Source organism: Alosa pseudoharengus, unplaced genomic scaffold (assembly GCF_046254945.1).
Source record: "Alosa pseudoharengus isolate Yale_2024_CS ecotype anadromous, Long Island Sound unplaced genomic scaffold, YU_APseudo_1.1 YU_APseudo_1.1_scf_14, whole genome shotgun sequence".
In the NCBI taxonomy this organism is placed as follows: domain Eukaryota; kingdom Metazoa; phylum Chordata; class Actinopteri; order Clupeiformes; family Clupeidae; genus Alosa; species Alosa pseudoharengus.
Window position 1 is genome coordinate 34,224,605 of NW_027468609.1, and position 20,560 is coordinate 34,245,164.

General features: G+C 41.9%; 1 protein-coding gene across 3 annotated transcripts in view; it reads left to right on the top strand.

Moving 5' to 3' along the window:
• Window positions 1-18,327, top strand: part of camkk2 (calcium/calmodulin-dependent protein kinase kinase 2) — a 37,045-nt gene extending 18,718 nt beyond the window's left edge. For 2 of the 3 annotated variants that reach the window (XM_076284778.1, XM_076284777.1), the window contains exons 4-18: window positions 300-347; window positions 1,061-1,114; window positions 2,082-2,133; window positions 2,555-2,688; window positions 2,859-2,895; window positions 3,061-3,082; window positions 3,190-3,278; window positions 4,706-4,905; window positions 5,174-5,227; window positions 8,742-8,815; window positions 9,460-9,547; window positions 12,603-12,734; window positions 13,546-13,646; window positions 14,041-14,091; window positions 15,336-18,327. In XM_076284778.1, coding sequence (XP_076140893.1) covers window positions 300-347; window positions 1,061-1,114; window positions 2,082-2,133; window positions 2,555-2,688; window positions 2,859-2,895; window positions 3,061-3,082; window positions 3,190-3,278; window positions 4,706-4,905; window positions 5,174-5,227; window positions 8,742-8,815; window positions 9,460-9,547; window positions 12,603-12,734; window positions 13,546-13,646; window positions 14,041-14,091; window positions 15,336-15,408 — 1,209 coding nt within the window. In that variant the 3' untranslated portion in view covers window positions 15,409-18,327. The remainder of the gene's footprint in view (window positions 1-299; window positions 348-1,060; window positions 1,115-2,081; window positions 2,134-2,554; window positions 2,689-2,858; window positions 2,896-3,060; window positions 3,083-3,189; window positions 3,279-4,705; window positions 4,906-5,173; window positions 5,228-8,741; window positions 8,816-9,459; window positions 9,548-12,602; window positions 12,735-13,545; window positions 13,647-14,040; window positions 14,092-15,335) is intronic. The other variant, XM_076284779.1, reaches the window with a different exon arrangement.
• The last annotated feature ends 2,233 nt before the right edge of the window (window positions 18,328-20,560 follow it).

The window sequence follows — 20,560 nt, forward strand, 5'->3', positions numbered from 1 at the left end:
TTGAAGAGATGTGTGTGTAGATCCTCTCCCTGGCAGAAAATAGTAGTTAGATAATAGGATTACACAACGTGCCTTTATGTAATTGGCCATAATATTTCTTGAAGTAGGTCTGTAGTTCTGTACTAGAACCCTGTAATGGACCATAGCTCTCTATATCTGTTTTCATATATTTTGCATCCTGTAGAGGTTTTAGACATTTACTATTAGAGATTTATTACAATATGGTTAGTTGACTGTTTTCTTTCTGATTCTTTTTGTCTGTCTTTTTTTGGTACCACATTTGTGTTGTCTTTCCACAGGACTGTGTCCAGCTCAACCAGTACAAGCTGAAGGATGAGATCGGAAAGGTACTCCCAACGCATCTGTCTGTGATTTAACCCGACACTACCAAGTGACGTCTGAAAGCTCCTAGAAGACAGTCATCTTTGTCCTCGCCTTCCCTTTACCCACCCCACACCCCCTTGTGTGTCTGTAGAGCAAGTCAAGGCGAATAGACACGAGCTTCAAGTGGGATGAGACTAAATGAAGAGTTTAGGCAAAAAATAGCCGCTAGCTAGTGTGTCACTGAGGATGAGAGAGTGTGTTGGAGCGGGTGAGGATGAGGGGGGGGGGGTGTTGGAGCGGGGCGAGGGGGGGGGGGGGTGTTGGAGCGGGGTGAGGGGGGGGTGGGGATCTGCTGGAGCAGTTCGGGAGATTCCTGCTCCCTCTCTGCCTCTCCACCCTGAGCCTGTGGGCTGAAGCCCCCTGCTGCATCTCCAGTCTGTTCTCCCAGCTGCCACTGCTTGTGTGTGTGTGTGTGTGTGTGTGTGTGTGTGTGTGTGTGTGTGTGTGTGTGTGTGTGTGTGTGTGTGTGAGAGAGAGAGTCATTTCAAAGGGCTATGAAATGTATGAAGATTGAGTTTTCCCTGTCTTTAGAAATATGGTAATTAGAATGCTAATAATGCAGAAAACACAGAGGTGTGTGTGGATGTGAGCGTGTGTGTGCGTCAGTGACAGAACAATTGCCAAACAGCTGCCAGATCTCTTCTGACTCGTTTCATGTCTTTGTTTCTGGAACAAGGGCTCCTACGGAGTTGTCAAGCTGGCGTATAATGAAGATGACAACACCTACTACGTGAGTGCCAATTTTTCTGCCTGCCTGCCTGCCTTCCTGCATGTCTTCCCCTCTCATGTAGTAGCAGAATCTCCAGCCCACAGCCATCATCCCTGCAATCACCTCACTTTTCTAAGTGATCTAGATGAACCACTTAAAAACAATTCAACCCCTCCCCCTCCCATTTGTATGTAGCTGTGCAGTCCTCCTAAGGCCATTGGGGATTCAATCGAATGCCGTCAATGTCTCAAGACAATGTCAAACTATGACAGTCTGGTGTTCACAATCTGGTATGTAGATACAATCTAAAATGCTTGATTTTCCAAATCAAATCAAAATCAAAAAATAAAATTCTTTACAAAAAAAATGGCTTGGCTAAAATAACCTTAGTAAACACCAGATTTGACATGTATACTCAGTCATCTTTCACCTAACAAATAACCCTTTTAAAAGTATAAAAAAACATTTAGTACAGGCGTAATAACTGTATTTAAAAATCACTGAACAGTCAAAATAGAACACTAGAAATAGTTATATAGTCTTTGGTGGCCTCTGGTGGGCAAAAATACTCAAGCTATGAGAAGTCTGACTAACATGGGTGAATATTCTATGGTTACTGATGTAATTCAGGATTATGCATGGCAAGTAATGGCTCTAATATTTAGGACAAAAAGTCTAAAAATGGACAAATAAAAAGACTTAAAAATCCTCAATCTACTTCATGTGGTACGGGAGTTAAGTTAATGTCTTTGTGCATTTGCGTGTGTACCAAAATTGCACCAGAATTGTACTGAATCTGAAATGGGCTTACTTGGTCTGCTGGCATTGCCTAAATAAAGACTGTAAAAAGGCTTTGCATGTCTTTGCACTCTTCATGACATTGGATTTCCCCCACCCATCTCCTTCTCTCTTTCTCTCTCTCTCTCTTTCCCTGTCTCTTTGTTTTTAATCCACTCCCTCCCCTCGTCTTGCTCTCTGTCTTCTGCAGGCGATGAAAGTCCTATCCAAAAAGCGGCTGATGAGACAGGCTGGTTTCCCACGTAAGTGTGTTTGAAAGCAGATGGAGGGCCCAGCAGGGTGTGTGTGTGTGTGTGTGCGTGTCTGTGTATGCGTGTCTGTGTGTGTGTGTGCGCGTGTGTGTATGTGCGTGTCTGTGTATGCGTGTCTGTGTGTGTGTGTGCGCGTGTGTGTGCGTGTGTGTCTTGAGTGTGTGTGTGTTTGTGTCTGTGTGCTTTACTCAATCAGATCCAGCTGAATAACCAACACTCATCCTTTCTCCCTCTTTTTTCCCTCGGAATGTCTATCCTTTTAACTCCATCATCTGTTTCTCTCCTCTGCTGTCACTCTGTCCTCTCCCTCCGACTATCTTCTCTTGTCTCCTGCTCTTAATCCACTCCGAACACCCACCCGCCATTTTCCCTCGCTTATCCTTCCCTCTCTAATGGCTTCTTTGCGTCGCAGGTCGTCCGCCTCCACGCGGTGCCAAAGGGCCTCCTGAGGGCCCCCCACAGCCCAAAGGGCCCCTGGAGAGGGTCTACCAGGAGATCGCCATCTTAAAAAAGCTGGACCACCCAAATGTGGTCAAACTGGTGGAGGTGCGGCACATTTTAACATGAATATATATATTTAGAGAGAGAGAGAGAGAGAGAGAGAGAATCCCATGAGAGATAAGGAAGTCGAAAGTTAGTTATTCTCAGCTTGTCATGGCTCTTGTTTTGTATATAGCCTGTATGTTCTTCTGAGATTCTCATGTTTATTTGTAAAGGTTTTGGATGACCCTGGTGAAGATCATCTGTACATGGGTAAGAAACTCCGCCATGCATAAACACACACATAGTCATCTTTAGACTGATGTTGTATAATATAAGATCATGTATAAAACATACCAAACATACCATGTCCTACAAATATAGAAAAGAAAAATCAATGACATTGCTAAACTAATCCATAATGTGTCCTGTTCACAGTGTTTGAACTGGTCAAACAAGGGTGAGTAAAAATTCACTCAGTATTATACATTGAACATATATTTTACTATATTTTGCATACATGTCCTTTTCTGATATGTGTGTGTGTGTGTGTGTCTTTGAGTACAGTGCTGTGATGGAGGTGCCTACAGATAAGCCCTTGACTGAGGACCAAGCGCGATTCTACTTCCAGGACCTGCTGAGGGGGATTGAGTATTGTGAGCAGAGCTCCACTCCAGCCGTTTCTACCACCTGTTCTCATTTCCTCTACACACTGTTCACTCTCTCTCTCTCTCTCTCATACGGCAACAGCCTTTTCTCTGATGAATTCATTGCTGAAGTGTAGGCCACCTTAAGGGCTCTTCATTTCTCATTTCCTTTTCTTGTCACTCGGAGGCCCTTCACCTGGCACCAGGAAAAACACCTTCCATAGAATCTCCATCCCCTCATGTTCCATTGATTTGTCCTTTGAAATGTATACATATACAGGGCTTAAATTTCACTGCGGGATTGCGGGTATTGCGCATAATTTGTTCAAGTCCCGCAACTCTAGCCATCATAATGCGAGAAATTCCCGCATACACTTTTACAGCCTGTCTGATGACGTTAATATAATCATGAAGTGGTGTGAAGGCGGTGCTATTGACCGGACGGATCAACTACCGAGTTGAATTGAACATGGCCTCATGCAGACGCAGACACACACACACACACACGGAGAGAGAGAGAGAGAGAGAGAGAGAAACACTTTACGCTTACGCAAATAGGCTACTACGCAACCATGGCAAACTTTTACATCTGGAAAGAGCTCCTTGGTAACTATCCTGCTAGCTCAGGTCACGTCAACACTTGATCCCAGAAAGATTGTCTTCAACTTGTTAGTTTTTTGAACATTAATTTTATCTAATAACATAGAAAACATAATGAATTGCATCCACATATCCTTATGCACTATGCACAACTTTTATTCACTAGCGACTAGCCTAAAACCGTCAGGCTGAAGGGAGGCTAATTACTCTCACGTATTTCCTTAAAATGACAGGCACTCAATTACACCTACTCATCACCAATGTGCACTCAATTAGACCTACACAACACATTAAAGATATGCCTAAGTGTTATAGTTTAAACGTCAATATGAAGCATTCAAATTACTAAATATGTTTAGCTACTAGTAATTACTAGTAAAATGCTATACATTAAAAAAAATACATTATTAACTAAATACACTCTATATGAATTAACAAATATATGAAATAGAAACATCCTGTCACATAAGCCATAATTTTCAGTGTGTGTGTGGAGAGAGTCAAGCAGAATCTAGGATGTCCACTGTTGTGAATGATCCCACTACAGTATATATTACTGATGACGTCAGGGTGTTGGGGGCCCCAAAATCAAACACTTTTTAAAAAAGTATCGAAGAAGTATCGAAATTGCAATCCCCCCCTCCCCCCTAAATTGTGTAAATCCCCCCTACATGAATAACCTAAGGGGGGAATTCCCCCCCATTTTGAAAAATGAATTTTAAGCCCTGATATATCCATGCAATGTCAATTGTTCTGTATTTTAATGCAAAGATAGATTTAAAAAAGCATCTCACAACTGATTCTGAATGTGCTAACATTTTTGTTATCCTCCTCAGTGCATTACCAAAAAATCATCCATCGCGACGTCAAACCCTCCAACCTACTGGTGGGCGAAGGTGGGCACATAAAGATCGCAGACTTCGGCGTGAGTAATCAGTTTGAGGGGACGGATGCGCTGCTGACCAGTACTGTGGGAACGCCAGCTTTCCTCGCTCCCGAGACGCTGTCCGAGACCCGCAAGAACTTCTCTGGAAAGGTGGGACGGTTTTCCCACTCTGTCAGCTCCAGGCCTATGTTTCTCTGACTCTTTGTCTTTCTTCATGATATGAGATCGTGGTTGTTTGGTGTAGTGTTAAAAGCCATCTAAATCTCTCTGAAAATGATTGGTAACGCAATTCTAGGCTATTGTGGGGAGAGATAATTGTGCCCTTATGAGTGAGCTGCAGATAGTGTGTGGAGATGACGCTGATCCTGTCCCTCTGGTGTGTGTGTTTGTTTGTTTGTTTGTTTGTTTGTCTACTCAGGCTTTGGATGTGTGGGCAATGGGGGTCACCCTGTACTGCTTTGTCTTTGGAGTGGTAAGACTCTTGTTTTGTTTTTGTTGTGTGTGGAATTCAAACACATGAACACCTAAATACACACACACACACACACACACACACACACACACACACACACACACACACACACACACACAGAAATGGAGTACAAACAATAGCTGCTTTCATGTTCTGCGCATATCAAGAGGTTGGGCCGTACATATGAACAACATGTCCCGACATCTGGAACTTAGGCGGCTCTTACACTACTCTCCTCTTAGTATTTCGTACGGACATTATGTAAATTAGTTCATGTTTGAATGAAGCGAATACATTGCGGAGATTCTGTTCATGTGCGTGTTCAACCACGTTCAACCTGTTCAACCACGCATGATTCTGTTCATGTGCGTCGGTGTCGTTCACACATAATGTCTGCATATTTTAAGCATGATATCTGATTCACCTGAAGGGTCGGACATCCGTTTCACAAAGATTCACATATAGTGCGGAGGACATGTCTGAAAACCGTTAATGAAAATATTACACACACACACACACACACTCATGCACATGCACAAACAAATGTACACAAGCATTGTATTATGCCATTCCTCACCCTAATTGGAACAGCCAAATGTGTGAAGATTAAGTGCATTGATATAAAAAACTAACATTTAGATAAATAATTTTAAGATGGATAGTTTAAAGGCGGGATTCTTTTTCATCCCAGCTATTTGCATTCTGGGTCCTATGGTCACTTCTCACCACTCAAGTCACTCAAGTCCCAAAGATTTACTCACACCTTCAGATTAACAGCACTTGATAGTGTGACAGTTGCAGTGTTTTCATTTTTTGTTCAGTAATTATGACCGCCGCGCAGCGAAGCGGCGGTCATATAGGTTTAGTCAGATTTTTTTTCTTTTTTTCTTTTTCGCATGTCCAAATTTCCGTCAAGGATTCCCGGGACACTGAAAGACCGGGGTACACTAAACTTGGTGGGCATGTAACCCCACATGGATAGCATGGAACCATCGTTTTTTGTTTTGATCTGTAGCCCCCCCGCTGTACTGGACCCCCCCGAAAGGAGGGTAGGGCAGACACAGTTTTCTGTGAATATCTTGAGGGCCTAGGATGACCAATTTTTTCCGTATGTTTGCCTCCAGGGGTCATGTTAACCCATTCCATGTGCACACATGTGCATAAACTGATACACACGCACACACATACATTCACAGTAATCATACGTATGACACATACTCACACAGTAGACATATGTACGCATGCATGCACATGCACAAACACACATACGCAGGCAAACACACAAGCACGCACACACACCAGGCCTGGATCTAGGCTGCTCAGATTGGGGTGGGCACAATGAATACACCCCCCCCCCCCCCCCCCTCAGTTTCACCTACAAATGCCTTACTTTTCACCGTAAAACCTGTATCTAATAGCAAACATGACATATTACATAGAAATGTTAATCATAGACCTGATTTTAATATGTACAGATATCTAGGCTATATTTAACATTTATTTTCTATGTGGCCTGTTATGAAATCATGTATTGAACAATTAAAGCACAGTTCAGCTTTAAGAAACTCAAATAGTCTACATGCATGCTTAGCATTTTGTCATCATTAAGGCTACTTTGACAAACTCTTAGTCAGCTGATTTTAATATTTACAGATATCTAGGAGATATTTGTAACATTTATTTTGTATTTGGCCTGTTATGAAATCATGTATTGGACAATTTAAACACACTGTAAAACCTAAAGCCCAAAGTTGGAGACATGCATTTAGACATTGCTGCAAATGTAAAACTGGATTACTCTGGAATGGCTAACTGTACAGGGGAATGCTTTACACCTTTTTATTCGGTAAAGTCTGCTGTTTCTTCTAATATATGGCTTGTCATGTGTTCGGCAAAAATTCGTGAAGTATTCCACCGAGATGAATGGGTAGGGAGATGGGCGCAGAATGTAACATGATAAATTAAAGTTACTTTTCTCGCGAACCGTTTACCACAACTTGCAGCCAACATCGTTTAAAAGCAGAGAAAAAGCTCTTTCGTATGATGTGATACATGTAATATCTTTGTGCAAAGAATGGGTGAATTTGGACGCACTTTCTTTCTTGCCGTGCGCTGTCACATTCTCCACTGCATAAAAGACATAGGCTAAATTAATTTGCGTTGTGAATGCTAAGCTTAATCAGGCCATAGGCTAAATAAAACTCGCTAGTCGGATGCAAAGCAGAATATAGAAAGAAATGGGCACCAAGGCCACTGTGAACCTCCGATTTTCAAAGGGACATCACGGCCAACGCAAAGGGCAACGACGTGGCCGCCATAAAATTCCCACCCTGCTTATAACACAGTTAAGGAATGACCAATGTTAACAAACTAACTGGCTAGATCACCTTAGAAAGCTAACATGGAAATTAGCTAAAAACAAACCTTATTCAAACGAGAATAATACAAAAAAGGTCTTTATTTAAACCAGCAACAAGAATCTCTATTACATCTAGTAGCCTATAACCTTTATGGAAATATAGCTAAGCCCTCTCTACTGAAGCATGAAAACAGCAAGTGATGCACTCAGTGTGGAATAGTAGGGGAACGCATCGCTGCTGCTCCGGTAGCTTATTTATACTATCCAACCAGCAAATCAGCACCCTCGAAATTCAGACGGGACGAATTAGAAAAGTGTGATTGGCAGATTCAATAGCTGTCAATTAAAATTGACCAATTAGGTGGGGCAGAAGAAATATTTGGAGGGGCATTGCCCCTCCCAGCCCTATTCTGGATCCGGCCATGACACACACACACACACACCCACACACATAAACATAAACGTGTACACACACATGCACACAATTCAAGAATTTCTCAAAATTATGAACAGGCAAGATGGGGGTGGGGTTGTATAAAATGAATTTTACATGTGAAATCTATGAACTAATCATGTTTTCGTACTTGTTGTGTAGCAGATACCAGTGAGAATTGAGTGTGGATAATGCAAAAGACAGTTAGAATCATATAGGCCTTTCAGCGTGATTTATTTTTGTGGAAAAAATGTGCTGGTCTGGGCGGCGGTCATATTTTGTACCACTCTGCGGTACATCTAGTTTATTGACTCTGTTGGTGTTCTTTTCATGCATAAGAGAGACACATTATGAGGATTGGAGTGTGACAGATGTAGAGTGTGTGGATAAGAGGATTTTTTTGGAATCTGATGTTTTTTTTCTCTTTTATTGTGAAGCAACACATCACTTGTTATATTCAGAACACTTTAGGGAAACCAACTAAAATGGACAACACGGAAACTGTTTGGATCAAACTGATTTGAGAGGAAATACTTTCACTGCCCATGTTTAATGCCATCTGCTATCATTGCCCTGCTTAGAAAAATAAGAGTCTGTTTGTGTTTATAGTGTGTTTTTAGTGTGTTTTGACACGCACACACATGCACACACACACACACACACACACACACACACACACACACACACACACACACACACACACACCCTTCTCTCTCTTCCAGTGTCCCTTTATGGACGAGCGAATTCTCAGCCTCCATCAGAAGATCAAAACCCAGCCTGTGGAATTGCCCCAGCAGTGAGTCTCTGTCTTCCTTTTCCCACCCATTCAGTCCTGACGGGCTGCCTCACACTCGGCCACCTCCATCTTTTATGCAACACAGATTATCATGCACACAATCTCATTCACACAGTCAAGCACTGCGTACGCCGGCGCCGGTGTACGACACAAAACCACATTATTCTCAATACAACCCCGCACACCAGCGTCGAACTCTGCCGCCACCTCCGCTGGTGTGCCGAGGTTGTATTGAGAACAATGTTGTCTAGGTAATCGAATGTCGAAAGCGGAGTTGGCGCCACACTCATGTCCGCGCCGGTGTCCCTTCAACCCTTCAGCGGGGTTAACTGTGTTGAGAAATGACCAATGATGCGTGAGGGCTATACTGTAGATGAGAGGGAAAAGATAGGCGTTCCTCACAGTCAGTAGGGGTCAACTGTGTTGAGAAATGACATGATGCCTGAGGTGTATGAGCTGAAAGGGAGAAGATGGGCATCCTCACAGTGCCTTACGGCCCAAGTTGTTAAATGCATTGATATGTTAAAGAGATAATTGGTATAAATAATAAAAAAGGTTGTACGTGCTCTGTGTTGTCCTTTGACACATTTTGTTTATGGCTCTTAATGAGCCTTTCCTGATTTAAGAGTGTTTTGTCTTTACAGTGCAGATGTGTCGGATGATCTGAAGGATCTTCTCTTTAAGATGCTGGACAAGAATCCTGAGACCAGGATAACAGTGCCACAAATAAAGGTAGGACAAAGAGGACACTTATAGGACAAAATAGGACAATTTTCTGTCCCTTTGTGTCATGCTAAGTGGGTTAATCACACAATATGTTTGCATTCTCTATTTAATTAATGGTGAGCAAAACCCTACTATTTTAGATATGTCTCATGATTAAAAAGAAAGTAATATGAGTTAGATAGAGAACTAAAGTATCTCAGATTTCAGATATGGATGAGGGGAAGGGGCATTAAAAGTCTTGGACATGAGGGTTGGTCTTGTAGTATAAGCATGAGATTGCGAAAATCATTCTTGCATTGAAAACTCAAGACCAGGCAGTGTTCTGTTGCTCATGTTTGTGTCACGTTGCTTGTCATCCAATCCACTTACCCACAGTGCCACAGACAGGAAATAAAGCAGCTGGAGGAGATAAATCCAGCAAACTTATGGTTGAGTTCGCTAATGTATTTTGTCCAAGTGACACAAATATGTCAAATATAATGACTGACAATAAATAAGCAAAGATGTTAGGGGATTGGATTAATAAATTAGCATACTATGTACAATTTGATATGTGATATTCAGTAATTTGACTACTGCTTGTGTTAGACACAATTTTACAACCCAAAGTGTGCAGTACAGATTTTTTTACAATTATTACATACCATATTTAATGTTATTGTAGCACACCGTATATAACACATAGTAAAGTCACATTAAGGCACTGTTCATGAATTTGCCATATATATTGAATAATGAATGTAGTTACTTTATTTGTGCTGAAGGAAATTTGTCTCTGCATGAAACTCATCTGTGGTAGGTAGTGTGCACACATAGCCTGGCAAGCCAGACCCACTTCAACATGTTGGGTCTGGGAACACACCATTGGCAGGGCTCAATCCGAGGGGCGGGATAAACAGTTGTCTTTCAAATTCTGTACGCAACAGGATAGCGCTACAACCCATGAGTCCCATGTGTTTTCCCACCAGCGGAGCTAGTTGGTAGATCAAACTTTTGCGGTATCCAGTCGGTAAAACTCTGAATACATATTTCTTTTTTAGGAATGACTTCAGTGCCGTTCTTTGTTCTTTTCTCAAAGAAAAGCTTAACTCCAAGTCCTTAAGAGTCAAAAGGCGATTCGAAAGACCGCTGTTCGCCAGCAGCAGCCATCTTCTTTGTTAGCAGGGAATTCACGCGGAACCGCAGCAACTCTGTCGTCATTATGTTAAGCCCGCCCACCGACTCTATACACGATGTGATTGGCCTGACCAGAGTTTGTTTTTTCCAGCTTTCAAGCCAACGGATAGTTGATAGACGACCCTGGCTGCAAATTACATTTGCTGCCGCTAGGGTGTGTCTAGATTTCTAGGCTAGTGCGCACACACACACACACACACACACACACACACACACACTCTCGAGGAGCAGTTTGGGGTAGAGTCCGACCGATATGGGATTTTAAAGACCGATACCGACTTCAATATTTGAGGATTTCAAAAACCGATAAACGATAAATCAGCCGATATAATTTTTTTTACAAACACAATGTAAAAATGTGTTCTAATATTAAGCATATTGAAAAGTTCTTGTCCAGGTGGTATATTGTGTTTAAATAGGCCTAACTATGTGGTATCCTACTGAAAGGCTCTTATACAATAAATTATGAAACAATTATTATGAATAATAGCTTCATGTCTCTCAGGCTCTCGCGCCACAACCGTGACCCAGCTAGAGAACAGAAGTGAAGCCTTTTTTCCGCTTGATGCGAGTGGTGCTGTGCAGAAATACATCGAAAAGACCAGTTGATAGTCATAATTTGTGTTTAAAAGGAGAATTGGTCTTTTCGACGTATTTCACGTGAGTGGTTCTGTGCAGAAATACATCGAAGAGACCAGTTGATAGTTATAATTTGTGTTTAAAAGGAGAAGTGGAGGCCACATGTGTACTATAACATAGCAGAAATAGGGTGACCACCAACCAGACTCTGAAAAAAGGAGGACAGCCTGTGTCTAAAAGTGAGGACTAATTGGGCAAAATGAGGACACCCTCCAATTTGTGCTCATAGGCCTATTCCTATTCAGCGGCCATGTTAACAGGTTAGAGCAGCCGCACTTCCTCTATGACATCCGTGCCTCAGGCGTGGGTCAAACCACGCTGCATCCGTGACCCAGCTACTGTAGATGTCTATTTGGTTCTGTGCAGAAATACATTGGAATAGGGTGACCACCAACCAGAATGAAAAGGAGGACTAGTTGAGGACAAATCGACCAAAATGAGGACACAGTTTCTCCTTATAGGCTTATTCCTACCCCGGGCGGGGGGGGGTATACTCTCTTTTTCATTTTGCTACTCTGCAGCTCTTGCATGTTCCACAGTCGAAATCCATGTTTAACTTTGAGCGCTGGGCACTGTTAATCATAGCTATTTTGCATTGAGCCCAACACAAATCTTTGGGTCATTCACTCAACCCAGCGCAACCTAGCAGCGAGAGCAGTGCATGTCGCCTCCTATCTGAAGGCCCCTTATATGAACATATAGAACGCATATAGAACATATAGAACGCATTGTTTTTTTTGTTTTTTTATCATTGATCGCTACTTATAAGCCTTGTTAACTGTGGAGCACTTGTCAAAAAGGCGGACAAATGCCCAAAAAGGAGGATACTACTTAGGTTCGGACAGAGGACTAGACAAACAATGGCTATTAGATAACGCTATTGTTGTGGCTAACTACCTTAGCTATAATACGGTCAGAAAATGTTTGGAGTGAAAAAGAGAAAATTATAGTGTTTGCCATGAACATGCGCCAGGTCATGCACAATTTTGCATTGATTCAGCCCAAAAACTGTCACCCTGGGTAAAATATTAAATAATTAAATTCAGTCACTCCCCCCACCCACATTTTTCCAACCGGTAGGAAAGTCAATTTCCCTAGGTAGTAGGCCACGGATGCCCCTTGCATTTACCATATGGGTAGTTAGGTGTTTCACTGTAAGTAATTGTGGCTGCTGTTGCCTGTGCTCACTAAACACCCCTGTGTGTGTGTGTGTGTGTGTGTGTGTGTGTGTGTGCTGCTCCCTCAGGTGCACCCGTGGGTGACGCGGCATGGTGCCGAGCCCCTCCCCCCAGAGGATGACAACTGTTGCTCCCTTATCGAGGTGACGGAGGAGGAAGTGGAGAACTCTGTCAAGCACATCCCCAGCCTGGCCACCGTGGTGAGTGTGTGTGTGTGTGTGTGTGTGTGTTGTCTGTGTGTACGCTCACCTGTGAGACACTGTGAGAGCCTAGAGGGCTGTGTATCAGGGGATAAAAAAACACTAACATATTGTGTCATTTGCTGCATTAATTGCAGTTCCTATGACTTATTTTGGTCATCCATAGATAAGTTGCTTACTTTTACATGAAAACCTTGCTTTCATAACCTTCTTCTCTACATGGTTATAGGTGATTAATACCACAAAACTGATTGTTCTAATTTATTGTAGCCTAGGGCATGTTCACAAACTCTGTGCCAGTGGGTTACCATCATAGGAAGCCTGTATGTTTGGAGAAGGCAGTGTCATCTCTACCATTAATATGCACACTAATTAATGTGGTTGCGACAATTAGCATAGTGTTTGTATGTAAAAACATGTGATTGCATGTGACGCATAACAACTGGCTCTTTGTGAATATTTGGATGCTGTAGTGGTGTATTAATCAGTTATTCATTAAAATAATGAAGTGTGTGTGTGTGTGTGTGTGTGTGTGTGTGGGGGGGCATGTGTGCGCGCGCATGCACGCCTGTGAGTGCCTAGAGAGCTGTGTATTAGGGGATAAAAAGACAACAACATGTATTGTTCATTGTTTACATTGATCATTGATAAGTGGCCTAAATTGCTAACTTGTACAAGAAAGCCTTTCGTCCAAAACCTTCTCTCTTCCTCCCTCCCTCACTCTCTCTCTCTTGTCTCTCTCTCTCACTAACTCATGCACTTACACTCTCTCTCTCTCCCTCCCCCTCTCCCCCTGTTGTACTCTGTGTAGATCCTGGTGAGGACCATGCTGCGCAAGCGCTCGTTTGGCCACCCGTTCGACTGGAGCCGCCGAGAGGAGAGAAGCCTGTCCACACCTGGGCCCATGCTGACGTGAGTGGCACTCACACGCACTCACAGAGAACGGTGCAAATGCTGCAAGGCAAAACATAAAACCAGTCACCCCAGTGTTGTCTGAGCTTGTTTATCCTATTTTTGCTCCATTTATGGATAATATCCATGAGATTAAAGGCCTATGGCCTGTTAATAATCTCCATACACTATATTTTGGCATTCAGAGAGGAAGAAACACTTGCTGCATAAATAAATGTGCTCGCTGCGTTTTTAGGGCTTTGAACAATGAAAGTGATAAAATCCAATTCAGTTTGATAATCCCATAATGACACATTGAGAAAGTAAATGAGGTAGTGATTAGCTCTCTAATGGTTCTCATTGAAAACCCACTCTCTGTCTCCCTTCCCCCTCCTCCCTCTGTCACACTCTCCAGAAAGGGCAGAGCAGGCGGTTTGAAATACTGCTACATTCATGGTCACTCCAGGTAATTGACCACTGGGCTTCGGTGGTGCCTGCCTGCCTTCCTGTCTGACATGCACTGGCCATTGCATCTGACCAGTAACATGCACTGGATAAGTTAAATGGTTGAATGTGTGCACTGCATTGAAAGTGATAAGTTGGGGATGTCTGGTAGAGAAACTGTGTGCTTTTATGCATTGTGTGCTCTAATAGGGTTACTAGAGTTTAGTCTCAACTGGAATGCTAACTTGGAATCTTTGCTCTCAGATCACACCTGCATTGCAGTGGTGTTTTGTTTGCAAAAGTTCCAGGTTGCATTCCTTCCTGTTGAAATTCCGACATATTGCCAGGGTTTGCGTTTCAGTTGACTGGATTTATGCTTTGAAGAAATGGTTCAGCGGGAAGAAAAAAAAAATCCAAGTAGAATAGTTGCCTCCTCCAAATAAGTCTGATAATTATTAAGCACTTAGAGGTGGATCAAACAGGCAAATGAACCTTGACGGTAGAGGCAAAGTGGATAAGTCACTAGACATCAAGAATTTCAGCAAGTTGCTTGGCCAGTGTGTGCCTTGCCTCCTGGCGACTCTGTGAGTTTGACTATGCCACCCCTGTAGTTCCTGACTGCATGAGTATGCACATGAAAGAGAAAGGTGCTGTTAGTGTGTGTGTGTAAGAGAGAAAGAGAGAAAGATTGTGTGTGTGTGCGCGCGCGCCCACGCTGCCTAATAACACTAATAGCCACCCACTTCAGCACTGGTCTTTCTTTCTCTCTCTCTCTCTCTCTTTCTCTCTCTCTCCCTCTCCAATTTTGATAACATCCAGAGTCAAGTGTGCACTGGATTGCCGTTTGAGCTTTTTGTGCCTGCATTGATGAGGAATGCCACAGAGCATGGAAATGTTCTTGCATGCGGCAGGATCTCTACATGCACCCCCTACTACTCCGCCCCCCCCCCCCCCCCCATCACATGTCAGTGAATAACTATCACGTCTTCACTGTCATGTGTTCTGCATATGATTTGCATATGAGGATGTCATTTTATGCTGTTTATGCTTTTCTCTTACTAAGGACTTGCTGAATGCTGATGCTAAATGTATTGCCCTCTTTTACACTCACTTTAAGGCCTCTAAATGATTCTATCCAGTAAGTGCAACTACTGTCCACCTCTGCTGTCCACCTCTACTGTCCACCTCTGTCAGCCTGGCGCGTCGGATGTACAGACGGACGTGATGCTTAATTTAACTGGAGCTTTTTCTTGTTCGGTTTCCTAGGAAACAGGAGAGCGGGGAGGGCATGCGAAGCATGGAGCTGCCCTTCGTAGGCGAGGACGAAGTGCTGTCCTGATTGGCGGGGCTCTCTCGGTCAGCGTGCCGGCTTGGGTCTGACAGAGACGCCCTGGCGAGGAGAAGAAAAGGGGGGGACATGGAAGTGCTGCCATGTTGCAGTTTGGCAGGAGATGGGAAGAGAGCTGGTGAAGAGCAGCAGTGGGGACCAGACACACACACACACACACACACACACACACACACCCAACACGCGCACACACACACACACACACACACACACCCAACACGCACACGACACACACAAAACGCACACAACACACACAAAACGCACACAACACACACTGTAATGGAGCGTGACTGATGTAATTACACATTGAGGGTGTTTATGTGGATGTATATGTGTGTGAGGGGGGTGTGTGTGGGATGAAGGATTGATTTTTAAGAGAGAGGCCCCCCTCCACTCTCACTCCTGCACCCACTCACCTCTGTCTCTGCAGTTCATGTTGGCGCTGCCACATCATGCATGTGTGTACAGACCTGCAGTAGCATGCAGCCTCCACCACCAGGCCTCTGCTCTCAGGGCCTGCCAGTGACATCAGCGTTTTTTCCCTTCTCTTCTCTTGTTTGTCTTGTTCCTTCCTTCTCCACCTTCACATTGCACTTTTTTTAGTTTTTCCTCTGATGCAGCAGGGCGGTGAAATTCATCTCGCTGCTGAAGCGTTAAGGGCAGCTGGCCGTGATCCTCCCGAACTAGGGCTAGTGTCGTCTTTTTTTCTTCCTTTACAATTATCCAAAAAGGGAAAAAGCTATCACTTGTGTATGTGATGTAAAAAATGTGCTAATCCAAAATTCTAACTTGTACTTCCTTTTGAGGTTTGTTGAAGTATCCAATTTGAAAACGAATGGCATTGATTTAAACAGAAGTGTGTTGTTGGTGCCCAAATATTTACATGGTGTGCAATAGATTTGCCAGTAACGAATTGTCTTTTTTAAACAAAGAAAATGTACAGTGCTTTTTTGAAGGAGAGAGAATTCAGGTAATCATGATAGTATAGTACTGTGTTGTGAGAAGCTTTTAAATGGCATTTTTGTGCAGCATTTTTACGATACTGAAGCCCCAAACCAAAATAGTCAACATTGTGTATGCACATTCACAAGATTGGCATTGGCTCATCTCTGACTACCAACACGGTTCAAAAAGTTGAGCATTAACACTGGCCGTCAACATGCAGTTGTTTTAGGTCAGGCATGACCATCACAGATTTGCACACTTCTGTGTGTAAAGCTCACTAAAGAGTATATTTTTGTACATTTCCAAGTGCATCAGTGTGAGATCTAGCAAAAATGTCGTATTTGTTTTACTTAGTTTGCAGATCTTAAGGGAATTCCAATACAATTCTATGCATGGCATCATGTAATGAATTATTAAAGGTTTGACTGATAACAAATGATATGCCTTACATTTCATATTTACACCCTTTATCATAGGTCATCACTACAGTATCTTAGGTAATGCAGAAGTGTAGATGGATAGATTGGAGAAGATTGAGGTAGTGTGTTTAGTAGTTTCAGATATTGCCTGCTTAAGAGTAAGGAATAAAGTCCAAGCACAGGTAGTGTTGACTAAAAAACCTGATCAACCCAAAGCCTACTAAAATACCGTATAGTATGTTCAGCGTGCCCTACGGATATGGGCAAGTATGCTTGGTTTCTTTATCCCCCTTGCTCCCTTGTTTAGGTGTAGGAGTAGTTTTAGGAACTTCGTAGTGTAGATACAGTACAACCACTTGATTTAGAAAAAATCTTAAAGGCATATATAACACTCACTGTTGATGCTTCCACATACTGTAAGTTCTTTCAGCACTTTATGTGTTGAATGTATATAAGAAAAGGGGATTGGAGTCTGCTAGGCAGTGACAGACTTCAACCATTTGTTTTTTATATTGTGACTCCTGCTCCCCGGACTTGACACACGCGCATGCACACATGGTCATACACACACACACACACACTCACACTTTTCTCCTGTTGCATGCTACATCACTGTATTGGAAATATCTCTCTGACTTGTACGTTGTGTGTTTTTTAAGACTTATTACTATGCATAAGACATTTCACTCTGTGGTGCAATTTTGGATTTTGATAGTCTCTTGTGTTTTCTTTTTGTATTATGTTTTTTTTTGTGTATTTTTTTGTTGTTGACACTGTTGGACTTAAAGCTGTGTTTCTGGAAGCTGGTTACCATGGATATGTAAGATGCGCAGGTGCATTGTCAAACAGTAAATGTACACAAACTATCAGGGGGTAATTCATTTGGAACGTCTCTGACAGTGTAATTCCTAAAAATAATGAATGACGTTCTAAAACTTAGATAACTTTATCTTTTGACATTACATTCACATCTGTTTAAAAAACTACCTCAGTCAAATAGGCCTACAATATTAAATTTAGCCAATTACATTATAGCATCAGTTAAAGAAGGCATGACAACCCTATAACCATTTAGAATGGTTAGAGTGAATACATTATGAAGGATAACATTTCAATTCAATTACCTAATTATCAATCTCTATTGTTAATTATTAACATTCATTATATGCACAATGGGGTTTTTACAAATACTTGCAAAAGTGATTTGAGATTGACAAGGTTTGGAACCAACAGAATGCTGTAAAATAAATGTATTTATGACATTTTTAAATTTAATCTTATTTGTTCATGGTTTCTGCCCAGTTTCACCCAAAGGGCTATGAAAACGTTGCTGTTTTATATCACTTAGCCTAACATGTTTTAGTCATTGTAGTGAGAACAGTTTACAGCTAAATGACCACTTAATTGCATGCCATCTCAAACATTACATTTGAATTTCTAGCATGATTGAGCTGTTCAGTAGATCTGCAATGATCTCAAAGTTAATCACTTAAGATATATTATATCCTGTTTAATATTTGAATAAATTAAAGTTGCCTTTCTCTTGTCCATGTCTCAGTGGTCTCCTCCATTTTCCTCTAACACTTTCAAGACATGAACAGTATTCTTGTTTATTTTTTAAGTTTGCACAGTGGATGTTTAATAAACAACACTTAAGTGCAGTGTGGTAGAGAATGGAAACATAACTGTATGTAACAGTTTATCTTGTATGAGAAAAGTGAACTGTTTGACTCCGAAGTTAAACTAAGAAATGGGAATTTTGACAAAGTTCCTTACTGTAGATTGCGGTCAAGTTCAAGCACTTTTGGGTGGGTTGACATTATTCTGTTTGACCTAACATAGAATAAGTAAAAAAAAAATGAAAACAAAAGTAATTCCACCACGCTTCTAATTAACAACCCGGTGCTTCACGGGAGAGGACTGCTCATGCAGAGAGAGAAAGGGATCACTTGAGAATCAACGTCTGTGTTCTCCGATGATTCCTTTCTTTCTTCAACATAGAATAAGTTTAATGTATAAGTAGGAATGGATAAGACAATATTCTTTTGCTATTATGCTGGTGAAGGGTGCACCCTGACATACTAATTCTGAAGAGAAGTGAGAACCCCTGTCAGACAACTTGGGTAATTGGCTTCGTCACACTCCAGTTGTTAGCCTGGTGTAGCCAATTCCAGTGGGTCCAAGTCCAATTTTGTGGGCGGGTAAATTCAGGCTGGCTTCTAGGGCTTCTAGGCTGTCCAATTGTCAGAACCAGGCACACTTTTTCTGCCTTTGTGGGGTAGGGTAGGGTCACTACTTAACATGACTATTTAACTGCCCTATAGCCTACTTGAACTCTGGGAAAATCTTACTGATGTGTAGGCCTACTAATGTCAGTTTATAGAGATGGCAAAAAACAAATCATCCTGATTCATAGTTCACATTTTCACAGCTCAGAGATTCACAGTATCCTATAGCTGACCTCTGTAGTCCTCACATGGTCAGACAGAGTTAATTACCAGTAGACGTATTTTTCAAGACGATGGCTGTTTGACCAGCTGCTAGTGAACTAAAGACAGACACACAGTATTTCACTGTTTCACAGTCCCTAACAAAGAACTATAGGAATCTTATAGTATTTTGGGACAAAATATTATTAATCTTAGGAATACAATACTATAGATATTATAGAAATCTTATACTATTTTGGGACATACTAAGTATGAGGCTGTACTATAAGAACAAAAGGTCAAAGATATTATAGAGGTATTGAAGAAATCATATAGTATTAGTTTTCATAAGGGGTCAACTCACCTTTTATTCCCAGTCTATTGTTTGATGTTGAATTTAAACAGCAACATTTCAGAGCGCTTGGATGTTTTCCTTTCCTGGCGATGGCTGGCTTGAAGTTAGGGTATGGGTCAGGACAATTAATTATGTTTAATATTAGGCCTACCAGTCAATGCTGGCTCACAAGATCACAGCTATTAGTACAAGGCTAATTTTAGCCCCTGGTTAAACAACTGTCAGTTATGCTACCCATACATAAGAAGACTTTGACAAGATTTGATAAAGATTTTTGAAAGGTTGGAGTCTTTTAACTAATGCCCCCACTACACTCTTTCAAGAATATTTCCCAAATGTTGTCAAAGTCTTCTGGTGTAAGGATGGCTTTAGTTACCTACTATTCAACATAGCGCCTAGTGAGGAAGCATGTACTGCAAGAATTCACCACTAGAGAGAGTTGTAGCTCAGTCCAGATCCTAATACAGTGCTTGTGAGCATGCTTCATTTAAGCAGCACTATGTACTGTAAGTTTTGGTCTAAAGATCTAGCTACCTAAAAGGCATGCGAAACCTTGCAAAACGCCACCCAAAGCCTTATTGGCACTGCTAAGCTTGCTGTGTCCTCTGGCAATATAGTCAGCAATGTGATGCGGTGAAAGGTTTTCTTTCTCCATGTTCAGTGTCCCAGCCTGGAAAAGGGCATCTTGGATGGCTGATGGGAACAACACGTGTTTATCTGTCCTTCACATGGCCGTATGGCCTACCATCAAAAGAAGACAAATCGCCTGATAAAAGCATCTCAACAAAAAGGCAAAATATTGCAAAAGCAATTAGAAATTGTGCAGCTCAGCAGTAAATCGGCTGTATTTAAAGTTGTGAGATGCATTTTGATTTACATTACATTTTGAATTACATTATCTAGTTTTATTGAAAATGTAGCCTATGTCTACAATGACCATATTAGACAAACAAATATGTTTTGTGAACTTTAATTAAATTCTGCATGAAAAACTT